The sequence below is a fragment of the Pteropus medius genome, unplaced genomic scaffold (genome assembly GCF_902729225.1).
Source record: "Pteropus medius unplaced genomic scaffold, Ma_sr-lr_union100, whole genome shotgun sequence".
NCBI classification, from domain to species: Eukaryota; Metazoa; Chordata; class Mammalia; order Chiroptera; family Pteropodidae; genus Pteropus; species Pteropus medius.
The window spans coordinates 732,026-752,067 of NW_024341372.1; the positions used below are offsets into that span (position 1 = coordinate 732,026).

Below are 20,042 nucleotides of genomic sequence, written 5' to 3' on the forward strand. Positions count from 1 at the left end.
TTCTTAATTTCTCTTTCTTAAAGTTCATCATTGGTATACAAAAATGCAATCATCTTCTCAATATTAATTTTGTATCCGGCTACTTTACTGAATTCTTTGATCAGTTCTAGTAATTTTTTTTGTGGAATCTTTAGGGTTATCTCTATATAGTATCATGTCATCTGCAAATAATGACAATTTTACTTCTTCCTTTCCAACCTATATACCTTTTGCCTTTATCTTGTCTGATTGCTGTAGCTAGGAATTCCAATACAATGTTGAACAGAAATGGTGAAAGTCTTGTTCCTGATCTTAAGGAAAATGCTTTTAACCTTTTCCAATTGAGTATGATGTTAGCTGTAAGTTTATCATATATAGCCTTTATTATGTTGAGGTATGGTCCCATATTCCCACTTTGCTGAGAGTTTTTATTATAAATGGATGCTGAAAATTTGCAAAGGCTTTTTTTCATCTATTGATATGATAGTATAATTTTTATCTTTCAATTTGTAAATATGGTATAACACATTAATTGATTTGTAGATATTGTACCAACCTTGCATCCCAGGAATAAATACAACTTGATCATGGTATATGATATTTTTAATGTATTGCTTAATTTGGTTTGCTAATATTTTGTTGAGGATTTTTGCATCAATGTTTAACAAGGATATCAGCCTATGTTTTGTTTTGTTTTGTTTTTTAATGTCTTTGTCTGCTTTTGGAATTAAGGTAATGGTAGCCTCACAAAAAGAATTAGGGAGCCTTCCCGTTTCTTAAAATTTTTGGAATAGTTTGAGGACAGGTGTTAAGTTTTCTTTGAATAACTGGTTAAATTTGCCTATGAAGCCATTTGGTCCAAGACTTTTCTTTCTAAGGAGTTTTCTGTTTGTTGTTGTTGTTGTTGTTGTTGTTGTTGTTGTTGTTGTTTACTGATTCAATTCCATTGGTGGTAATTGGTGAGTTCTGATTTTCTGTTTCTTTTTGACTCAGTCTTGGGAGATTGTATGTTTCTAGAACTATATCCATTTCTTCCATATTGTCCAATTTGTTGGTATATAATTGCTTGTAATATTTTCTTTAGATCATTTGTATTTCTGTGAAGTCCGTAGTTACTTCTCTTTTGTTTCTGATTTTATTTATTTGGATCCTCTTTTTTTCTTGAGTCTAGTGGAGGGTTTATTAATTTTGTTTATTCTTTCAAAGAACCAGCTCTTGGTTTATCTTTTGTTTATCTAGACTCTATTTCATTTATTTCTACTTTGATCTTTATTATTTCCTTCCTTCTATTCACTTTGGGCTTTGTTTGCTGTTCTTTTCCTAGTTCTTTTAAGTGTATGGTTAGATTGTTCATTTAAGCTTTTTCTTGTTTCTGGAGGTAGGCCTGTATTGCTATGAATCTCTCTCTTAGAACTGCTTTTGCTCTGTCCCATAGATTTTGAGTCGTATTTTCATTTTTATTTGCCTCTAAGTATCTTTTGATTTCCTCCTGGATTTCATCCATTAACCCATTCATTGTTTAGTAGCATGTTATTTAACCTCCGTATGTTTGCATATTTTCCAGTTTTCCTCTTTTAGTTGCTTTTTATAGTTTCATACCATTTTGAATGGAGAAGATGGTTCATATGATTTCACTCTTCTTAACTTTACTAAGAATTGTTTTTTTGTCGTAACATGTGATCTATCCTGGAAAACGTTGTATGTGCACTTGAGGAAAATGTATATTTTGCTGCTTTGGGGTGAAATCCTTTGAAAATATCTACTACATCCATCTGGTCTAGTGTGTCATTTAAGCCCACTTTTTCCTTGTTGATTTTCTGTCTGGAAGATCTGTCTATTGGTGTCAATGGGGTGTTAAAGTCCCCTACTATGAGGGTATTACTGTTGGTCTCTCCTTTTATATCAGTCAATAACTGCTCTTTATATATAGGTGTTCCTATGTTGGGTGCATATATGTTTACTAGGATTATGTTCTCTTAATTTATCGATCTCTTTATAATAATATAATTCCCTTTTTTGTCTCTTATAGCATTTTCTTAAAGTCTATTTTGTCTGACATAAGTATTGCTGCCCTGGATTTTTTTTTTCCCCATTCCATTTGTGCAACATATCTTTTTTCCATCCCTTTACTTTCAGTTTGTGTGTGTCATTTGATCTGAAGTGGGTATCTTTTAGACAGAAGTTGCATAGGTCTTGTTTTCTTATCCATTCAGCTACCCTATGTCTTTTGATTGGCGCATTTAATCCATTTACATTTAAAATGATTATTGATAGGTACGCAATTATTGCCATTTTATTATTTGTTTTTATTTACCCTCCACTTCTTTTTATTACAGAAGTTCCTTTAACATTTCTTATAATACTGGCTTGTTGGTGATGAATACCTTAAGCTTTTCCCTGTCAAGAAAGCTCTTTATTTCACCTTCAATTTTAATTGAAAGTCTCGTTGTATAGAATATTAGTGATTGTAGATTCTTGTTTTTCATAACTTTGAATATTTCTTGCCAGTCCCTTCTGGCCTGCACAGTTTCAGCAGACATTTTTATGGCAGTACTCTTGTAAATAACTAGCTGCCTTTCTCTTGATACATTCTTAATTTAAAATATATATATATATATATATATATATATATATTTAATTAGTTTCAAGTATACAGTATATTGGTTAGACATCTATATAGTTTATAGAATGATTCCCTCAATTACTCCCTCCCTCCCCTGAACCTCTACCTAGCCAAAATATTAATGCTAACTGCATTCCCTATGTCATGTTTGTGACCATCCATCAGCTACTAATTTGTACTTCTTTAACTCTTCACCCCATTCTCCCAGGCCCCCAACCATCCTCTCTTCTGTCCATCATCAAATTGTCCATTATATTTGTGAGTCTGTTTTTGATTAGTTTGTTCTTTTTATTCCTTAGAGTCCACATATAAGTGAAATCATATAGTGTTTATATTTCTCTGATTTAAATACCTTCTAAGCCCATCAAAGCAATATCTTTTTCCATCCCCTTCCTTTTAGTCTGTGTGTGTCTTTTAGTCTGAAGTGAGTCTCTTGTAGGCAGCATATGTAGGAGTCTTCTTTTCTTATCCATTCGTGTACTCTATCTTTTAGTTGGAGCACATAATTCTTTTCTATTTGAGGTACTTATTGATAGGCATGTAGTTGTTACCATTCTTTATTCCCGTTTTTGATACGTAAGTTTTCTTCTTAAAGAAGTCCCTCCAATATTTCCTGTAATACTGGATTGGTGGTGATAAATTCATTTAGCTTATTTTTGTCTGGGAAGCTCTTTATCTGTCCTTCAACTCTAAATGATAGCTTTGCTGGATAAAGTACTCTTGGTTGTAGATCCTAGGTCTTCATCATGTCAAATATTTTATAGCAAGCCCTCCTGTCCTGCCTAGTTTCTTTTGAGAAATCAACTGCCAGTCTTATGAGTGATCCCCTTATAAGTAACTATCTGCTTTTATCTTGCTGCTTTTAAGATTATTTATTTGTATTTAACCTTTGACATTTTAATTATGTGTCTTGGTGTGGGCTTTTCTGGATCCCTGGTTTTTGGATCTCTGAGCATCCTGAGGTTTTATGCCCATTTCTTTCACCAGGTGAGGGAAGGTTTCCATCATTATTTCTTCAAACAGCTGTTCAACATCTTGTTTTCCTTCAGGTATGCTTATCAGATGGATATTTTGACCTTTAATAGTGTCCCATATGCTCCTTAAATTATTTTCATAGTCTTAGCATCTTGTTTCTTGCCATTCTTATTGAGTGTCCTTGACTTTCCCATCCTCTAGATAGGTCATTTGATCCTCTTCTTTATTCACTTTTTTTTATTCCTTTGTTTATTCTATTTAATATGCTTCTCATGTCAGATAATGTGTTCCTCATTTCAGACTGGTTCCCTTTTATAATTTCATTTCCATTTTTATGTTTTTTATCTTTTTGTTGACGTTCTCACTGAATTCATCTACCCTTCCCAAAAGTTCATTGAGCATCTTTATAACCAGTGTTTTGAACTCTGCATCTGTTAGATTACTTGACTCCATTATTCCTGGATCTCTGTTCTGTTCTCTCATATGGTTTCTGCTTCTTTGTCTTTCCATTTTGGCTGCCTTTCCATGTCTGCTTCTATGTACGAAGAAATGCTTCTAAGCCTCCCGGTTTTATTAGTGTGGATTTGTGAAGCAGGTGTCCAGTGGCACAGTCCTGAGAGGAGTTCAGCTGCAGGCCAAATTTATCCCCCGCCTCTGCCCCTCTGGGCCCACCTGTTAAGATTTAGCAAGCAATCCACAGATGCTATGCTTATAGTTGCCTCAAAAGGCCACACCAGAAACCAAGGCCAGCTGCCTCCAATGTGAGTCTAGATGCTGCTCAGCAAGAAGCATTTGACTCGTTGAGGCTATACCTAGATGTGGCTTGGGTGGGGCCGTGAGTTGGGGGAGGCAGAGTTTCAGGGAATTCTCTAGGCAGAGTGACCTATGTTATCCAGTTTGATGATGTCAGTGCTATGGCAGTGCTGTGTCCACACACGGGGTTTGGGGAGGGCTCGACAAGGAACAATGGATACTGCCGGCACTTCTGAACAGAGCTGAGTCTCACCTGGGCCCTCACTCTAACAATGTCTCCCTGTAAGTCCCTGGTGTCCCCTGAGTGCAGCCAAATCAGCACTGGTGTTCACAGTGAGCAGATTCATCACCGGGAAAATCCACTCACAGGCACGACGGCCCCTTTAAGAGGCGTCTGCCTCTGCCACTGCTCCATCCCACTCAGCCGCTTGAGACCAGGCAGTCTCATGTCCTTGCTCCATCCTGCCTTCTGCCCGTTGCAGGGTGATTTCTTAGATTTCTTCCTAGTTGTATAACTTGTTCATCTAGATCCCAGGCGATTATTCCTTGCTCTTTGCTTCTTGTTTCCGTCACAAGTTTGATTTGGTCGCCAGAGGGATGAACAGAGCCTATATCATCTACACCATTTTTTTTCAGCTCTCTTTCTTGCTACTTTTAGGATTTTCTCTTTGTTTTTGACCTTTTGCATTTTAATTATAATGCGTCTTGGTGTGGATCTGTTTGAATTCTTTTTTGGGGCTCTTCGCGTTTCTTGTATGTCTAATTCCTTTGCCGGGTTAGAGAAGTTTTCTTTCATTACTTCTTCAAATAGAGTCTCAATTCCTTGCTCTCTCTCTTCTCATTCTGGTACTCCTATGATGAGGATATTGTTACGCTTTACATTGTCCCAGAATTTTCTTAAACTATCCTCATTTTTTAAACTCTTTTTTTTTCTTTTTGCTGTTCTGATTGGCTGTTTTCTGCTACCTTGTCTTCTAGTTGGCTGAATTTTCTGATTTGTCCAATCTATTATTGAATTCTTCTAGTGTATTCTTCTTTCAGTTATATTCATTTGTCTGATTCTTTCTTATAGTTTCTATGTCCTTTTTTATGCTATCTCTCTGTTGAGGTTCTCATTGAGCTCTTCCGTTCTTCCTCTAATTTTACTGAGCATCCTTATAATAATTATTTTGAACTCTGCCTCTGATAGGTTGCTTGGCTCCATTTCATTTCGCTTATTTTCTGGAGTTTCACCTATTGTTTCATTCGTGGCATGTTTCTTTGTTTTATCATTTTATTTGCCTGTGTTCATTTCTATGTGTTAAGATTTGTTTCATATCTCAACCTTGCCCAGATGGCCTTATGTGGAAAGTGTCCTGTGTGGCCCACTTTCACTAATCACCTGTGCCATGGGCTCTGGATGGGATCTTTGTATGGGTTGTGATTTTCTGTTGTAGCTAAGCCTTTATTGGTGTTAGTACATCAGTGGATGGGATTAACGCTCGGGCTGACTAACTGTGGGAATTGGCTACACCCACAAGGTATGAGTTGCTATGTAAGGGCTGACCCCACTGAGTGTGATTTGCCCTAGCAGGCTTGTGTACTTTCTGAGACCACCCTTTATGTGTACCACTTATGGGGCTAGTGAGGAGTTGCTCTGTCGTCTAGTGCCAGCCTCCAGGTGTTTTAGTTTTGTGGCCCCTTGGGAGGGAGTCCCCAGTAGGCCAAGGTCAGCAACTGCCTTTGATTAGTGACAGCTACAGCACAATCTACAGATGATTGCTGCCTATGCTGGATCTATATGTAAGTGGAAGAGATAATGCTGTAAGCTGCGGTCTAGTTACCCACAGTACCAGGTCTAGGGTGGTTTAACAAAAGGACCAATGCTTCTCAAGTACTGAGGCTGCCTGTCAGTTGCCCATAATACTCCGTTACTGGAAGAATCTCTGGGTGCTATGCACGTTGTATGGTTTGGGGTCCCAGGGAGTCACCTGGATTTATTGAGATTTTTCCCTGCCACTGTAGTGTCAGTTTACATGCCAGTGGTGTCTTTTTTGCTTCCTGTGAAAGTCTCGGATCACAACGAGGCCAGTCGCTGCCCTCTTCAGGCCTGCAAACACCCAAGATCTGTTTGAGAATTACTGAAGCTCGTGGGCAGGAGTTTGTGGCCCGCCACTGAAAGTTTCTCCTGGGATGCATGGGCTTTGCATAGGCCCCACGAACTGTTTGCTGTTGAATGCTTGTCCCAATCAGAAGATGAGACTGGGTTCCCTGGAAACAGGCTTGCGACAGATAATTTGTGGGTTAGTTGGGGCAGTATCTCAGTGAGGCACAGGGCTGTCAAGCCTATACAGCACCAGATTTCTGCCAGTTCTGGGGCTGTAGGTTCCCACAAAAGTCACATATCACTGCAAGACCCAGTGCCATCTGGAATGTGTCCACAAACCACTGTAATCTGCCCAAGCAATACCGTATCTCATGCTAGCAGCAGTGATCTGCCTGCCACTGATTTCCCCAAAATCTGCACACTGTGCTAGCCAAGGTCTGCTGCCTGTGCAGAATGCACAAATGTGAAAAGGGGCAGTGTGGGTGCAGCTGCCTGTCAACAGGTCGCTGGCACTTTGTGGATTGGGTGGGGCTAGATCTCCGGGAGACAAGGGCTGTCAGGCCAATGCAACCTCAGTTTTGCTGCAACTTCTGTGTCTACGTATTCTCACAGTAGTCACAAACCAGTGAGACCAGCTGCTGTAGAGGGCAGTCCTATAGACCCCTGCAATCCCCCCAAGTGATATTGCAGCTCATGAAGACGGCAGTGGTCTGCCCACAACTGATTTCCCTGAAATGTATGCACTGCTCTAGCTAAAGTCTGTTGCCTGTGCAAAATGCTCAGCCCCAAGAAAGGGCAGGGTGGGGGTGGCTGCCTGTCAACAGGCCGTGGGCACTACGTGGGTTGGTTGGGGCTGGATCTTAGGGAGACAAGGGCCATCAGGCCATTACACCCTCAGTCTTGCTATAATTTTTGTATCCGTATACCCCCGAAAAAGTCACAAATCACAGGAAGACCAGCTGCTGACTGGGACTGGCTCACAGATCTCCACAATCAACTCAAGCACGTGTTGGCAGCAATGATCTACCCGAAACTGTTTTACCTGAAATGAGCTCACAGCACTGGCTGAGGTCTGCTGCCTGCACTGAATATTTGGCCTTGGAAAGGGGCAGGGAAGAGGCAGCTTCCTGGGGACAAGCTGCTCCAAGGAATCTGTGGATTGGGTAGGGCAGGCTGATCTCCCCAGGCAAGTGCAGCTTCAAAATTGGCCACGAGGGTGGAGGGTTCAGTGTAGGCAAGCTGGCACCCATCTGTAGACTGCCCTGTATGGGAGCCCAACTAAGGCACAATGGTGACTGCCTGTCCAGCCCTCATTCTGGAGCCACCTAATGCAGTCATTCCCCATATGACTCTTGCACGAGGCTCCGTGCCTCCATTGGCACCCAGGGTGTGTGTCCCTCAGTGAGAGAGGCTGTGCTTGGGCCCTTTAAAGTGGTGTCTGGAATTTCAGTCACCTTCCATCTTACCTGGTTGGCCAGAATCCCCACTGATATTTACAGTAAGATTTTTTGGAAACTCCTTTCCTGGGCTGGAACCCTAGGCTGGAGAGCCCCCATATGGAACTAGGAGGTCCCCCTTCTTCATGGGGGACCTTTGAAGCCACACTCTCCCTCCCAGTGTTACACCTGCATCTGTGGGCACTGGCCCAGCCTGATTCGCATCATTGCGCCTCCTACCAGCTTTGATGTGGCTCCTTTTTATCATCAGACATATGTGTTATGATCAGCTGGAGTTCAGGTGATTTTCCACGTTGATTATTTTATAAATTAGTTGTAACTTTAATGCGGTCCTGAGAGGAGGTGAATCTCGCTTTTACCTCGTCTGCCATCTTGACCAGAACTCTATGATCAATTGATTTTTGACAAAGGTGCCCAGGTAATTCAATGGGAGAATTAATAGTTTTTCAACAAACGGTGCAGGAACACTGGATATCCATTAGGAGATAAATTATCTTTGACCCTCACTTTACACCATATAGAAAGATAACCTCGAAAAATGATCATAGACCTAAATATAAGAAATTAAAAAAAGGCCTAGATGTAAGAAATTTCTATAAGAAAATAGGAGAAATCTTTGTGACCTTGAGTTAGGCAAAGATTTCTTTAAAAAGACTCCCAAAAACATGAACCTTAAAAAAAATAATAATAAATTGGATTTTAAAGAATTAAAAGGTTATGCTTTTCAAAAACACTGTTAAGAAAATGAAAGGCTAAGACACAGACTGGGAGAAAATAAATCTGACCAAGGACTCGTAAACAGAATAAAGAACTCCTAAAACTAGACAATAAGAAAATAATCTACTTAAAAATGGTGGGCAAAAGACATGAACAGACACCTCACCAAAGATTTTATACAGATGGAAAATAAGTGCATGAAAAAATGATCAATATTAGCCATTAGGTCAATGCAAATTAAAACCACAATAAAATATCACTAAACATTTATTAGAATGGCTAAAATAAAAAAAAATACTGATAATACCACATGCTGGCAACCATGTGGAACAACTGAAATTCTTATATATTAGATGTGAGAATGCAAAATGGTGTAGCAATTTTGGAAAATGGTATCTTTGTCAGTATCTTATAAAGTTAAATACTTACCATGCAACCTAGTAATCCCACAGATGTGAACAACCTAGTAAACAACCCAGGTGTCGTAGAATGAACTGGTGGATGGGTAGTATATCCAAACAATGGATTATTACTAAGCAATGAAAAGAACCAATAGCTGATTCATTCAACATGGATAAATACCAAAGGTATTATGTTAAGTGAAAAAAACTAAACACAAAAGGTTACTACTATATGATTCCATTTATATGACATTATAGAAAAAGTAAAATTACAGTAACAGAAAACAGATCAGTATTTGCCAAGGGCCAAGGGTTGGAGCAGAGATTGACTACAAAGGGGAAATGAGAGCGCTTGACAAAGTGACAGAAATGTTCTATATCTTGATTATGATGATAGGTGCACAACTACATACATCCGCTAAAGCTCGTCTAATTATACACTCAAAATTGGTGAATTTTGTATGTAATTATACCTTAATAAAAGCTGATAAAAATGAAATCCTAGAACTGATTAATAAAAGAGTAAACAATCCAATTTTTTTCAAAGCAAACTACTACATGAAGGATAATACACCATGATTAGGTAGGGTTTATCCTAGCAATGCAATGTTCATTTAACATATGAAAATTCTAATTCCAAACAGATTAAGTGGTAAGAGAATGTTATTCTTTCAATAGATCAGTGGTCCTTTTTGTCTCCCAGGTGACATTTGACAATGTCTAGAGACATTTTTTTTTTTTGGTCACAATTGGGGTAGGGATAGTTAATACTGGACATCCATTGAGTAGAGACCAGAAATGTTGTTAAACACCCTATAGTGCATAGAGCAGGCTTCAACTGAGAACCACTATTCTATGTTCTACTTACCCTATTCATCACTATGTTTATGACATCTATACACATTGCTATAATGTTGACATATTTACTTTGTTTCTTGCTACATAGTACCCTACAGTAGGCATCCTCTGTCTGTTTCATATCCCTCCCTTGGTGATAAATACCTAAATTGCTTCTAATTGCACTCCACTACACATAACACTGCCATGCAATGAACAGCCTTGTAAGTGCTCCCTCATAGACCTCTGTAAGAACTTCTCTAGGATACATTCTCAGGAATGAAACCACTAGGTTATACACATGCTTAACTTCGACAAGTACTTCCAAGGTGCTTTCTGGAATGGCTGAACTGGTTTAAATACTGTGCAGAAAAGAGTTAACATATCAGGCCTATGACTGCTATCCTTAGAAAGACCTGCTTGAAATGATGACCATTAATTGGCATCTTGGAACTTGGATCTCAAGAAGATTCTTACCATTCCCTGACAAAGGTGGCTCACTGTGCCTAAACTGTTTGTACAAACAATGTGGTTTATACTGAAACCTCCTTTCCTTCCTAGAGTCTAGAATTTGGGTACATGCTAGGCAGAGGGTGCCTACATGACCAGCCCCACCCCCCACCTAAAAACTTTGGACAATGGGTCCCTAATGAGTTTTCCTGGTAGACATTTCACATGTGTTGTCACATCTCATTGCAAAGGGAATTAAGTGCAAACCTGTGTGACTTCACTGAGAGAAGACTCTTGGAAACTTGAGCCTGGTTTCCTCCAGACTTAACACATGCGGCTTTTCCTTGTGCTGATTTTGGTTTGTATCTTTTAGCTGTAATAAATCATAACCATGAGTATGACTATATGCTGAGTCCTGTGAGTCCTTCTAGCAAATCATTAAACATAGGGATAGTCTTAGGGATATCTCCCCCAACACACATTCCCATAAGTAAAGCAGGAGATATTTGCAATAAGACTTACTTTTAGCTGCACACTTTTATGTGCCATTTGAATTTTGTATCATGTGCACATATTATCTCTTTAAAAACACTCTATAAAAAGGGGATAAAGAGTTATCAAAAACAATTAGATCATCTATGAATGAGAATCAAAAGATATTAAAAGAACCATCGGGCTATAGAGTGAAACCTTCTTATATTCCAGATGAGGAGGCCCAAAGAAGGTGCGGGACTTACCCAAAGATACCCAGACAGTCATTACAGACACAGAACTCAAATCCTCACTTTCCCAGTTCTTAGTACTCCTTCCTCTAAGTCATATGATCTCTTTTTCCTACACGTGTCACTTCTCCTATCCTAGTGCTCTCCCCTAAATGGGAGACCAAGAGGCCTACTTTCATGTTGACCATGGCCTCTCCTGTTTCTCAGATTCCTGGATTCTCCATGCAGTGAATAATTTCAGAGTCCTTCCAAAAACAGTGGGTCCCATGGAAACTAACCCAACAGGAATGGGAAAGAGAAGTTGAAGAACAATCCTACTGGTAACTGTCTGGAGCAGAAAGGTAGAGAAAGAGTCTTAGGCCAAATCACAGTGCCTTAAAATGGAGCAGAAAGGTAGAGAAAGAGTCTTAGGCCAAATCACAGTGCCTTCCTAAGAGTCCTCATACCCTGGCAAAGGTGTCACCATCAGAGTCAGAGAGGAATCCATACCCTACCACAGGACAATGCAGCTGAGAAGGACCAGACAGCTCAGATACTCCTTCCACTGCTTTCTAACCTCTCTCAAAACCCTCCCCACAAAGAGGAAGATGCTTACGTGTTCCAGGAAGCAGGGTCCTATCTCGCTGAGGTGGGGGTCATCATTGTTGTACTGTTTCTCCAGGTCTCTCACGAAACCCATCTGAAATCTGTAGATGTCTTCAATGTTCCCAAAGATCACCTTCAGTTGCTCATCACTGAACATGTCCCTTCTCTTCCGGCATTGCTTCAGGTAGCCCTACAGACAAAGAAAAAGCCCAGGCTGAGGATATCTCTGATTTCTTGAGGGCTTTACCACTTACTAAGCACTTGGGAGCCTCATTTCAGTTCTGTGAAGTAGATAGAGAACAATCATTTTCATTTTTCTTCATATGAGGAAATTGAGATTTAAAGAAGGAAGCCACTCCACCAGTGAGTAATTAAGAAAGATGGATGTCAAGCAAAGGTCTTCAGAGTACAAAGACTCCAGAGTATGGAGCTTTCCCCATCATTCTCTATGACAAGGACCCCAAAAGACATAGAGAACTCTCTCACAAGCTGGTTAAGCACAAATATTTTCACTCATTTTAGTAGTTATTGCTTTAGCTGGATCTATTCATATATCTCAAGTTCTATTTCTTATAGGACCAATTCAAAAGATCTTCACATCATTGACAACAATATGGCAACAGAGGCTCCATCAGGAAAAGTTCCCAAAAGGAAACAGAGATTGACAAAACCAAACCATTCTTTAAAGCAATGTCTTAGCCATCTAAGGTAGCTGGCCAAGAGAGATCATTTGGATGAGCTCAGCCAATAAGCCCACAAGTGTCCAGGCATGTGTTTTTAACAGGGTAAGTATTCAGGACACATTTGTGAATAAATAGATAAATTAATACAGCTAGCCATTGATAACATGCAAGAATCAATAGAAGATTCTTGGTTTAATAAGAGAGCACTGAGATAACACAATCGGATTCAGGGCACACTGTAAGACAAAATAAAAAAAAAAGCCATAGTCTTCCATTTTGAATCTCCTGGTGTAGATTTTTAACTAATGGTCACTGTCCTCATTGCAAATCATTAGCATGTGAAGATTTTCTTGGTGAGAATGAATTATGGTCACTTGCTTTCAACTGAAAGTTAAATGCAATTTTCATAACACCTTTCTTAAGTGTTGAGTCGTTAATGAGGAGCATTGTCGTGACTGACTTACCACTTCTGGTCCTATCTCTACCTCTACTTTGTCTCTCCTAACACAGCTTACAATTAGGTCATCTAGGCATATATACTCCAGGAAGATCCTCATCACTGGCTTCAATGTCCTTTACTAATCTCTACCAAAATCTCACTTCATTTACCTCTTTTCACACTCAATTTCAGTTGTTAATTAGTGTCTTTAAACAGTCTGAAAACTGATAGTCTGTGCCCATGGTGACATTTATTTAACTAATGGCTGCTGCCCTCATTGACTGGCATGCTCAAGATGTTCTGCATTCATTCATGTCCAATTCCTGACCAGGAAGAAGTTGCACTCTATTCCCAGAATACCCTTTTAGCTCCACTATCTTTATTGAATTAGCTCCCCAAATTCTGCCTCCTTAGGAAGCCTTCCTTGACTTACAGAGAGGCAGTAAATTTCTATAGGCCCCTCCTTGCCAAATATCTAACTCCCAAGGTGTGCTTTCCTCTGTCTCTCTCTCTTTTTTCCCTCTCTCTCTCCTTCTCTTTCTCATCCTATCACCTTTGGAAGTATATTTGCTACAGTGGAACAGGGAATGAGCATATCAACTGGCAGGAAACTTTCCATCTTGACATTAGGCAAGGAGGCAAAGACTTCTTCACCCCTGCTCCCACTTTTTCTCCCTAAGGGTAAGCCTGTGAGCATAACTGAAAAAAAAAAAACTGGTAACAATGTCACATCAGCATGTCACATCTGGGTAAGTAGTAGGTATCAGTGAGTGACCACATTGGGAAACAAAAGAAGCTGTCAGGGACACCTCATTCATCCTTAGGAGCCAGTTCTGGAAGTACTTAATACTTTTGTTCACTATTCTCATTTGAAAGGTCTCAGGCAAGGAATAAATTATCATCAAATCCCCAAAGTGCAGCAAGGATACTAGATCTCGACATCAGTATGGAACATGACAGAAATGAAAGAGAAGAAAAAAAAGTGGGCTCTGTAAAAGAAAGAAGAAATAGAGATGTCAGTGCAACTTCCTAATTCCCCAAATATACTATTCATTGCCATTTGTCAAGCACATTGTTTTCTATTATGCTATGTGTGATGTAACAAAAGAACATTAAGCTATATATTAGGAGAAATGCCCAGAGGATGACAGGACCCTAGAGTGTTTTGTCAACTGTTTTTCTTTAAAGCTAATGCTGGTACATTTAGCTTAATGAAATATTACAAAGCCACTAAAATAATGAATGGGAAAATTATCTAGAAACACGGAAAAGTGCTTATGATATAACATTAAAGATCAGGACACAAAATGCTATGGCATGATGATAACAACTCTTTAAATACATAAACATATGGACATTCTTGAAGGAATTATGCAAAAGTGCAAAGAGTTCTCTTAAATTTTGTGGATTCTAGTTAATTGTTCCTATTTTCAAAATTCCTCTAATGCTGTTTATTATTATTATTATTATTATTATTATTATTATCATCATCTTTATGGTTAAAAATGGGGGAAAAGTCTTTGACAGAGAGTATAAAGAAAATACAGCCTTAGGAAGGCTGCCTCGAATACAATGTTATCAAGGAAAGGGGGAGAATCCAATGTTCTCTCAAAATCTCTAACCCTAGTGTTTAAGATATATGACTTACAGAAAGGGAGTACAAATAATTGAAACTGCCCTTATCAAGGAAATAAGAAATGGGATACAAGAATATGATAGTAGTCTGAGAACCCCAAAATGTTACCTTTAGCCCTTATAACACGCAACTTCCTGGGCTTCCTAGGGGAGAAAGGCCAGGAGAGATAACTAGTATGCTGGAGTCTTGCCTTCACTTTTCATCCTCTTTCTTTGGCTGACTGGTAACTTTATCAAATTTTCCACAACAATGAAGAACAAAGGTTTGGCTTAGGGGTCAATCTCATTCACTCATTTTTGAGGATATGTAAATTTAAGATGAGCAGGCTGTGGAATGTGACTGCCAAAAAAAATGAAGATATAGATAATGAGGTTCAGGGAAAAAATAAATAAATAAAACCTCTGGTTAAAATAGAAGAAAAAAAGAAGAAACAGATTGAGAAGGTAGAATGAGAGACATAATAGGAAGGTAGTCCTACCACCACAGGAGAGCAGCATTCAAATTTGAGCCCTGTTTTCAGAGGAACTTGGAGAAAAGAACACAGAGCCAGAGTGGGGTCGAGAGGTCCTGAAAAGCAACACCGTAAAGAATGGTTTAAGGAACCAGTGCTGCTTGTCATGGAGAAGAAAAGACTTAGGGAGTCTCTAAAGGCTTGTCACAGGGCAGAGAGAGTAGAAGGGGTCTGTGGCTCTTACTGTCAAGCATGCATTGAATACCCTCTAACCCCATCTGAATATTAAGAGAGAATAGGGTGATATGACAGTAGGAGTGAAGTGATTCAACAGAAGCAGTTTCTGAGAGTCTCACCTCTGCCTCCTAGGAGTAAGTAGGCATGGGTGGGAAGGCAGGCCACACAGTAGCTAACAGTACTGTGGGAATTATCACATCAGTCACAATTGGCATGAATTAGCCCTAGCATTTCCATGGTAATGGTCAAGAAAATTTGTGTATTTATTTCACTCTGTTCTTAATCCCAGAAAGGTTGATCTAGAAGTCTAGAACTAGTGCATTGAGCTAGAATTAGTGCCTTGATATAGGATATAAACGTATCAAATGAAAACGACTTGAAACTACAGCATGAAGCTAAACTCAGGCCTAAAGAAGAATATCTTGATGGTGAAGGGAATGAGAAAGTAATACAAATGACCAAGGAAAGCTATTCCAGCTTCTCTGGAGGAATTTGAGCACAGAATTTATTTCACAGGTATGGGATGACTGATATTATCTTCCTCAAGAGTGGAAGATGAAGCAACTTTATAAGACATCTTTAGCCCCCCTTGCCCTATGCCTCAGTTTCCCTGATTATGAGTTATAAGGTTACAAGATATAATATCACCAATCATTGGTCAAGGTGACTTAGAACTAAGCCAACACTCTTTTATCCCACTGTCTGGATTTAGAAAGAAGAATGGCATCTTTTGCAGAGAACTCATTTAAAAAGATCTTTTCTCTTACTGGCCTCACTGAATGGTTTTGACTTTATTTCCTACTTCCTCATTTGTAAAATGAGGGTATTGTAACTTAAATGTTTGTAAAGTACTTCCTTCTCCCAAGAGAGCAGGAGAGATGGGAGGGGGAGAGGGAGAAGAGGCAGAGAGGAAGAGAGAATATGTGTGTGTATGCTCTAATAAATAGTGGCTTTTATTATACTGAATGTAGTGTCCCCCATTTCCCCTCAACAGCACAAGAGTGGAAAGTGTTTAGAGCTCTCCCCTGAACTACAGAAAGAGTATATTATGCCACTTTAACATTCACGCCTGAGTAAGACATGCTTCCAAGGAGGAAACATCAGGAAATGAAGAAGTAACCTGGATCACTACCACAGCTTTCTCTAGTGACAGAATCAGAGAAATTAAGATCCAGACAGCACTTAAAGCACAACTCTTACAATCCACTCATTTTAGAGCTAGGGAACAAAGCTCAGGATGGAAAAGATTCACCTGAGTTTCCTCAGCCAGTCAGTGACTAAGGTGGGACCTGAACCTGAGATTCTCAATTATGAGTCTGATGCTCTTTCTGACAAACCATATTCCTCCTCACAGCTTTTGGTTTAGAGGTGACACATCCCTGGGCTAAAATGCTGTCTTCTGGTCCAGATAGACACAGTTTCCCCCACTTTTATTTTGCTCTAGCTAAACCTTCCTTTGACATCTGTGGTTGTAGGGTGGGAACAAAGAAAGATTTCTCATTTAAACCCTTAACTTTAGCACCAAGAATAATTAAGAAATACAAAACCAGCAGATTGCCAACAAAAGTTTTGCATGGGTTGGCTGGATTGAGCAAGTCCTCAAAGAAGGAAAATAACACTCCCCCTTCTGGAAAGACAAATACTTGCATTGCTATCTTTACCCTGTGCTCTGTAGGAAGAGGGCAAGATGTTTTGGAGTTTGGAAACAGAAGATCCTTCTAAGACTATAGGACTCCAAATGGGCCCATGCCTGAGAACTCTGGGAAAGTAATTTTGTCTCTCGGATCTAGAAAATGGGAGTAACAGTAACAACCTTTGTCCTGTCTGAAAATCAAAAGGAATATGATGTGAATGTACTCTGCTAAAGCACTTATATCTAATTCTGACTTTCAACAATATTTATTGAGCATCTACTGTGTGACAGGCACCATGCTAGGTATTGAGGATACATTAGTAAATCAACAGGTAAAAATCCCCACTCCTTATGGAATTTACATCTTGGTAGGGGAGATGGACAATAAGTAAGTATACAAATATGAACATGCAAAATATATAATATGCCAGATAGCAATAAGTACAATGAAGAAACATAAAGTAGGAAAGGGGGAGACATAGTACAAAGTTACAATTTTAAGTAGAATGGTCAGTAAAGGTCTCAAGGAGTAAAGATTTAAAGATGAGGGACAAAGCTAAGGAGACATCTCGGGAAAGAGTGCTCTGGGTAGAGGGAAAAGCCAATGTAAAAGGTCTGTGTGTGTATGTGTGTGGGGGGGTAGCATGCCAGGCATTTTTAAGAAACAGCAAGAGGCCAGTGAGGCTAGAAAAATAGTAACATGTAGGAAAGGAGCAAGAGATGAAGTCAGAGAAGTAAGGAGGAGTGGATCACACAAAGATGTATAAGTAATAAGAGAACTTTGGCTTTTACTCAGGGAGAAATAGTGAGCCATTGGAGAGTTTTGAGCAGAGGAGTGATACATGACCTGACTTAGGGTCTTGACAGCATCCCTCAGCTGCTGGGTATACAACAGACTGTACTTACCTATATTACAAATTCTATATTATAAGACACCTATCATTTTACAGCAGTTCTCCTCAAACTTTAATATGTATTGTAAGTCAAATAGGAACTGTGTTAAAAATACAGATTCAAACTCAGTAGGTCTGGAGTAGAGCTAAAGACTGCATTTCTAACAACCTCCCAAGTGATTTAGACACTGCTGGTCTAAGACAGAACACTTTGAGGGTAGGAGCTATGTCTATGGCTTAGCGCAGAGCAGCACTCTACTAAATGTTTGCTGAACAAATGACATGTCAGTGGTTTAATACCCAAAGATACATAGCACATTCCAGAGGGTAATTTACAAAAAAAAATATATCAGCCATTTGTGTGAATATAGGAGGAAGAGATAAAGATAAAAGAGAGGTATAGAAGGATGGGTGAATAGATAAAAAGGGAGGGGAAAGAAAGGAAAACTACCTTTTCCCAAATGCTTACAATATTATGTTTACTTAATTTCATCAATAAACTTGAGGTTGTTAGAATGAAACCCCTGCACAAATCAGAAAATCGAAGGTCAGAAGAATTAGGAGGCACCTTCAAGGCCACAAAGTTAATTAGTGACTAAGTTAAGATGTGAAAGCCAGCACCCCATGTCTCCAGATTTCTTGTTCTTTCCACTCTACTTTACTGCCTCATGGAGAGGGAAAATAACCTTTAATCTTCCTGGAAGGAGAAAATAAATTGAAGTGAAGAAAGTTAAGGTCCACAGTTCTTGGGACCTTGATCTTTCCAGAGCTGCACTGTCCAATATGGTTGCCATAAGTCACATGTGCCTATTTAAATTAAAATTAAATAAAATTTAAAATTCCATTTCTCAGTCATACTAGCCACATCTCAAGTGTTCAACAGCCACGGATGGCTGGCCAGTGGCTACTGTATTAAAGAGTGAAGATATAAAACATTTTCATCACTACAGGAAATTCTATTGAGCAGCACTCCTCTAAAGAAACAAAAACTTTGAAAAATATTAGAGCTGTACTGTTGACTACAGACTAGGCCCTGGCCGCACTTAACAAGGCTAGGGGACAGAAAGTAGGACCTGACCCCCTCATCTGGAATGAAGGGGATAAAAATATTCAAAATAGTTTTCCCTGGGTCAAGAGAAGAATTCTATAGTGTGTATGTGTGTGTGTGTGTGTGTGTGTGTGTGTGAGAGAGAGAGAGAGAGAGAAGCGGCCAGAGATCCTTTTAAAAACATTCTTTACTCCAATTCCCATTAGTTTCCCCACACTGTTTAGTAAAATGTCCTTTGAAAATGTCGGCTTATCTCTGCTTAGCTCAAGGGAATGTGAGGAAAAGGGCTCTCATCTTCACTCAGGTCAGAGAGATAGAAGGGATGGAGTTAGGGAATGTGGAGCCACAGCTCCTGGGAAGGCAGCAAAGTGGCATACTGAAGGAGCTGAGACTTGGCCACTCAGCCTTTATCTCATGTATTTCTCTCCCTAGGCTCTTTTCTGTTCAAACCCCAAACCAGCGTTCTCCAAGTGTGGGAGGAAGGCCAGAAGCATAAGTATCACCAGGGATGCTTGTTAAACATAGAGATGCTCAAACTGAGAATTCACAACTTTAGGGGGCAGTGGAAAGGAGCTGGGATCTTTATGTTTAACAAGCTCCCCAAAGAGACTCTGGTGCACATTCAAGTTTGAACTACAGGCTTAAAGGGAGATGTGTTTTATTTTAATGAATGAGGTCAGGCCCTTCCATGGAGTGGCGACAGCTAGATCAGAAGCCAAGAGGATTGGGGTAGAGATTCAGGGGAGCTAGGAAGGAACAGGAAGAAGGGAGGGAAAGTGGGGGAGAGGGAGGTATAGGGAAAGAATGAGAGAAAAAGAGAACATGAATATGAAAGTTGGACAGATAGGTAGATAGAGAAATGGGAGAAAGAGAGAGAGAGAAATTGAGAAGCCCCAAGGAACAATTTCACTTGATGAACAGAATCTAGGAAGCCAGTTAAGCTCTCTTTCTTACATCTTGGGACTGTCACAGGAAAGGCCCAAGGGGGTTGTTGGTTCTTCACAGAAATGCCCTCTACTCTACCCTAAGTGGCCACACATGCACTATCATAGCTGGGCCTACCTCACAAATGTCCTTGAGGTGCTTGATATAATGACGCTCAGTGCTCATGATTTCATTGATGACATTGGCCCGCATCTGGTCCCGGTTCTGCAGAGGCCGGCCCAGACAGAGACAGTCTGAGTTGGGGTCCAGGTGCCCATTCTGCACGTCACTGGGCCCTTCCTCTATACCATCCTCTTGGTTCACCCAGAGCTGTGGAAGAAGGCAGAAAAAGAATGGATTAGCTTCCTTCTTTGAAAAGTTTTTAGCCAAGTAGAAAAAGGTTAATTTAAATTTGTCTGGTATTCAGAGAGCCTTCAACCAGAGATCCCTGTAAACTGAATGCCAGGCCTGGCCCTAGGGTGACTTGCTGATCCTAGGCATGAGTCTAATTCT

The 20,042-nt window shown here is 39.8% G+C and overlaps 1 protein-coding gene across 6 annotated transcripts in view; it reads right to left on the reverse strand.

Moving 5' to 3' along the window:
* The window catches only part of ARHGEF9 (Cdc42 guanine nucleotide exchange factor 9), a 153,017-nt gene that overhangs the window by 50,002 nt on the left and 82,973 nt on the right, over window positions 1-20,042 (reverse strand). For all 6 annotated transcript variants that reach the window (XM_039850520.1, XM_039850536.1, XM_039850512.1 and 3 more), the window contains 2 exons: window positions 19,668-19,859; window positions 11,596-11,775 (listed from right to left, as the gene is read on the reverse strand). In XM_039850520.1, the coding sequence (XP_039706454.1) occupies window positions 11,596-11,775; window positions 19,668-19,859 (372 nt within the window). The remainder of the gene's footprint in view (window positions 1-11,595; window positions 11,776-19,667; window positions 19,860-20,042) is intronic.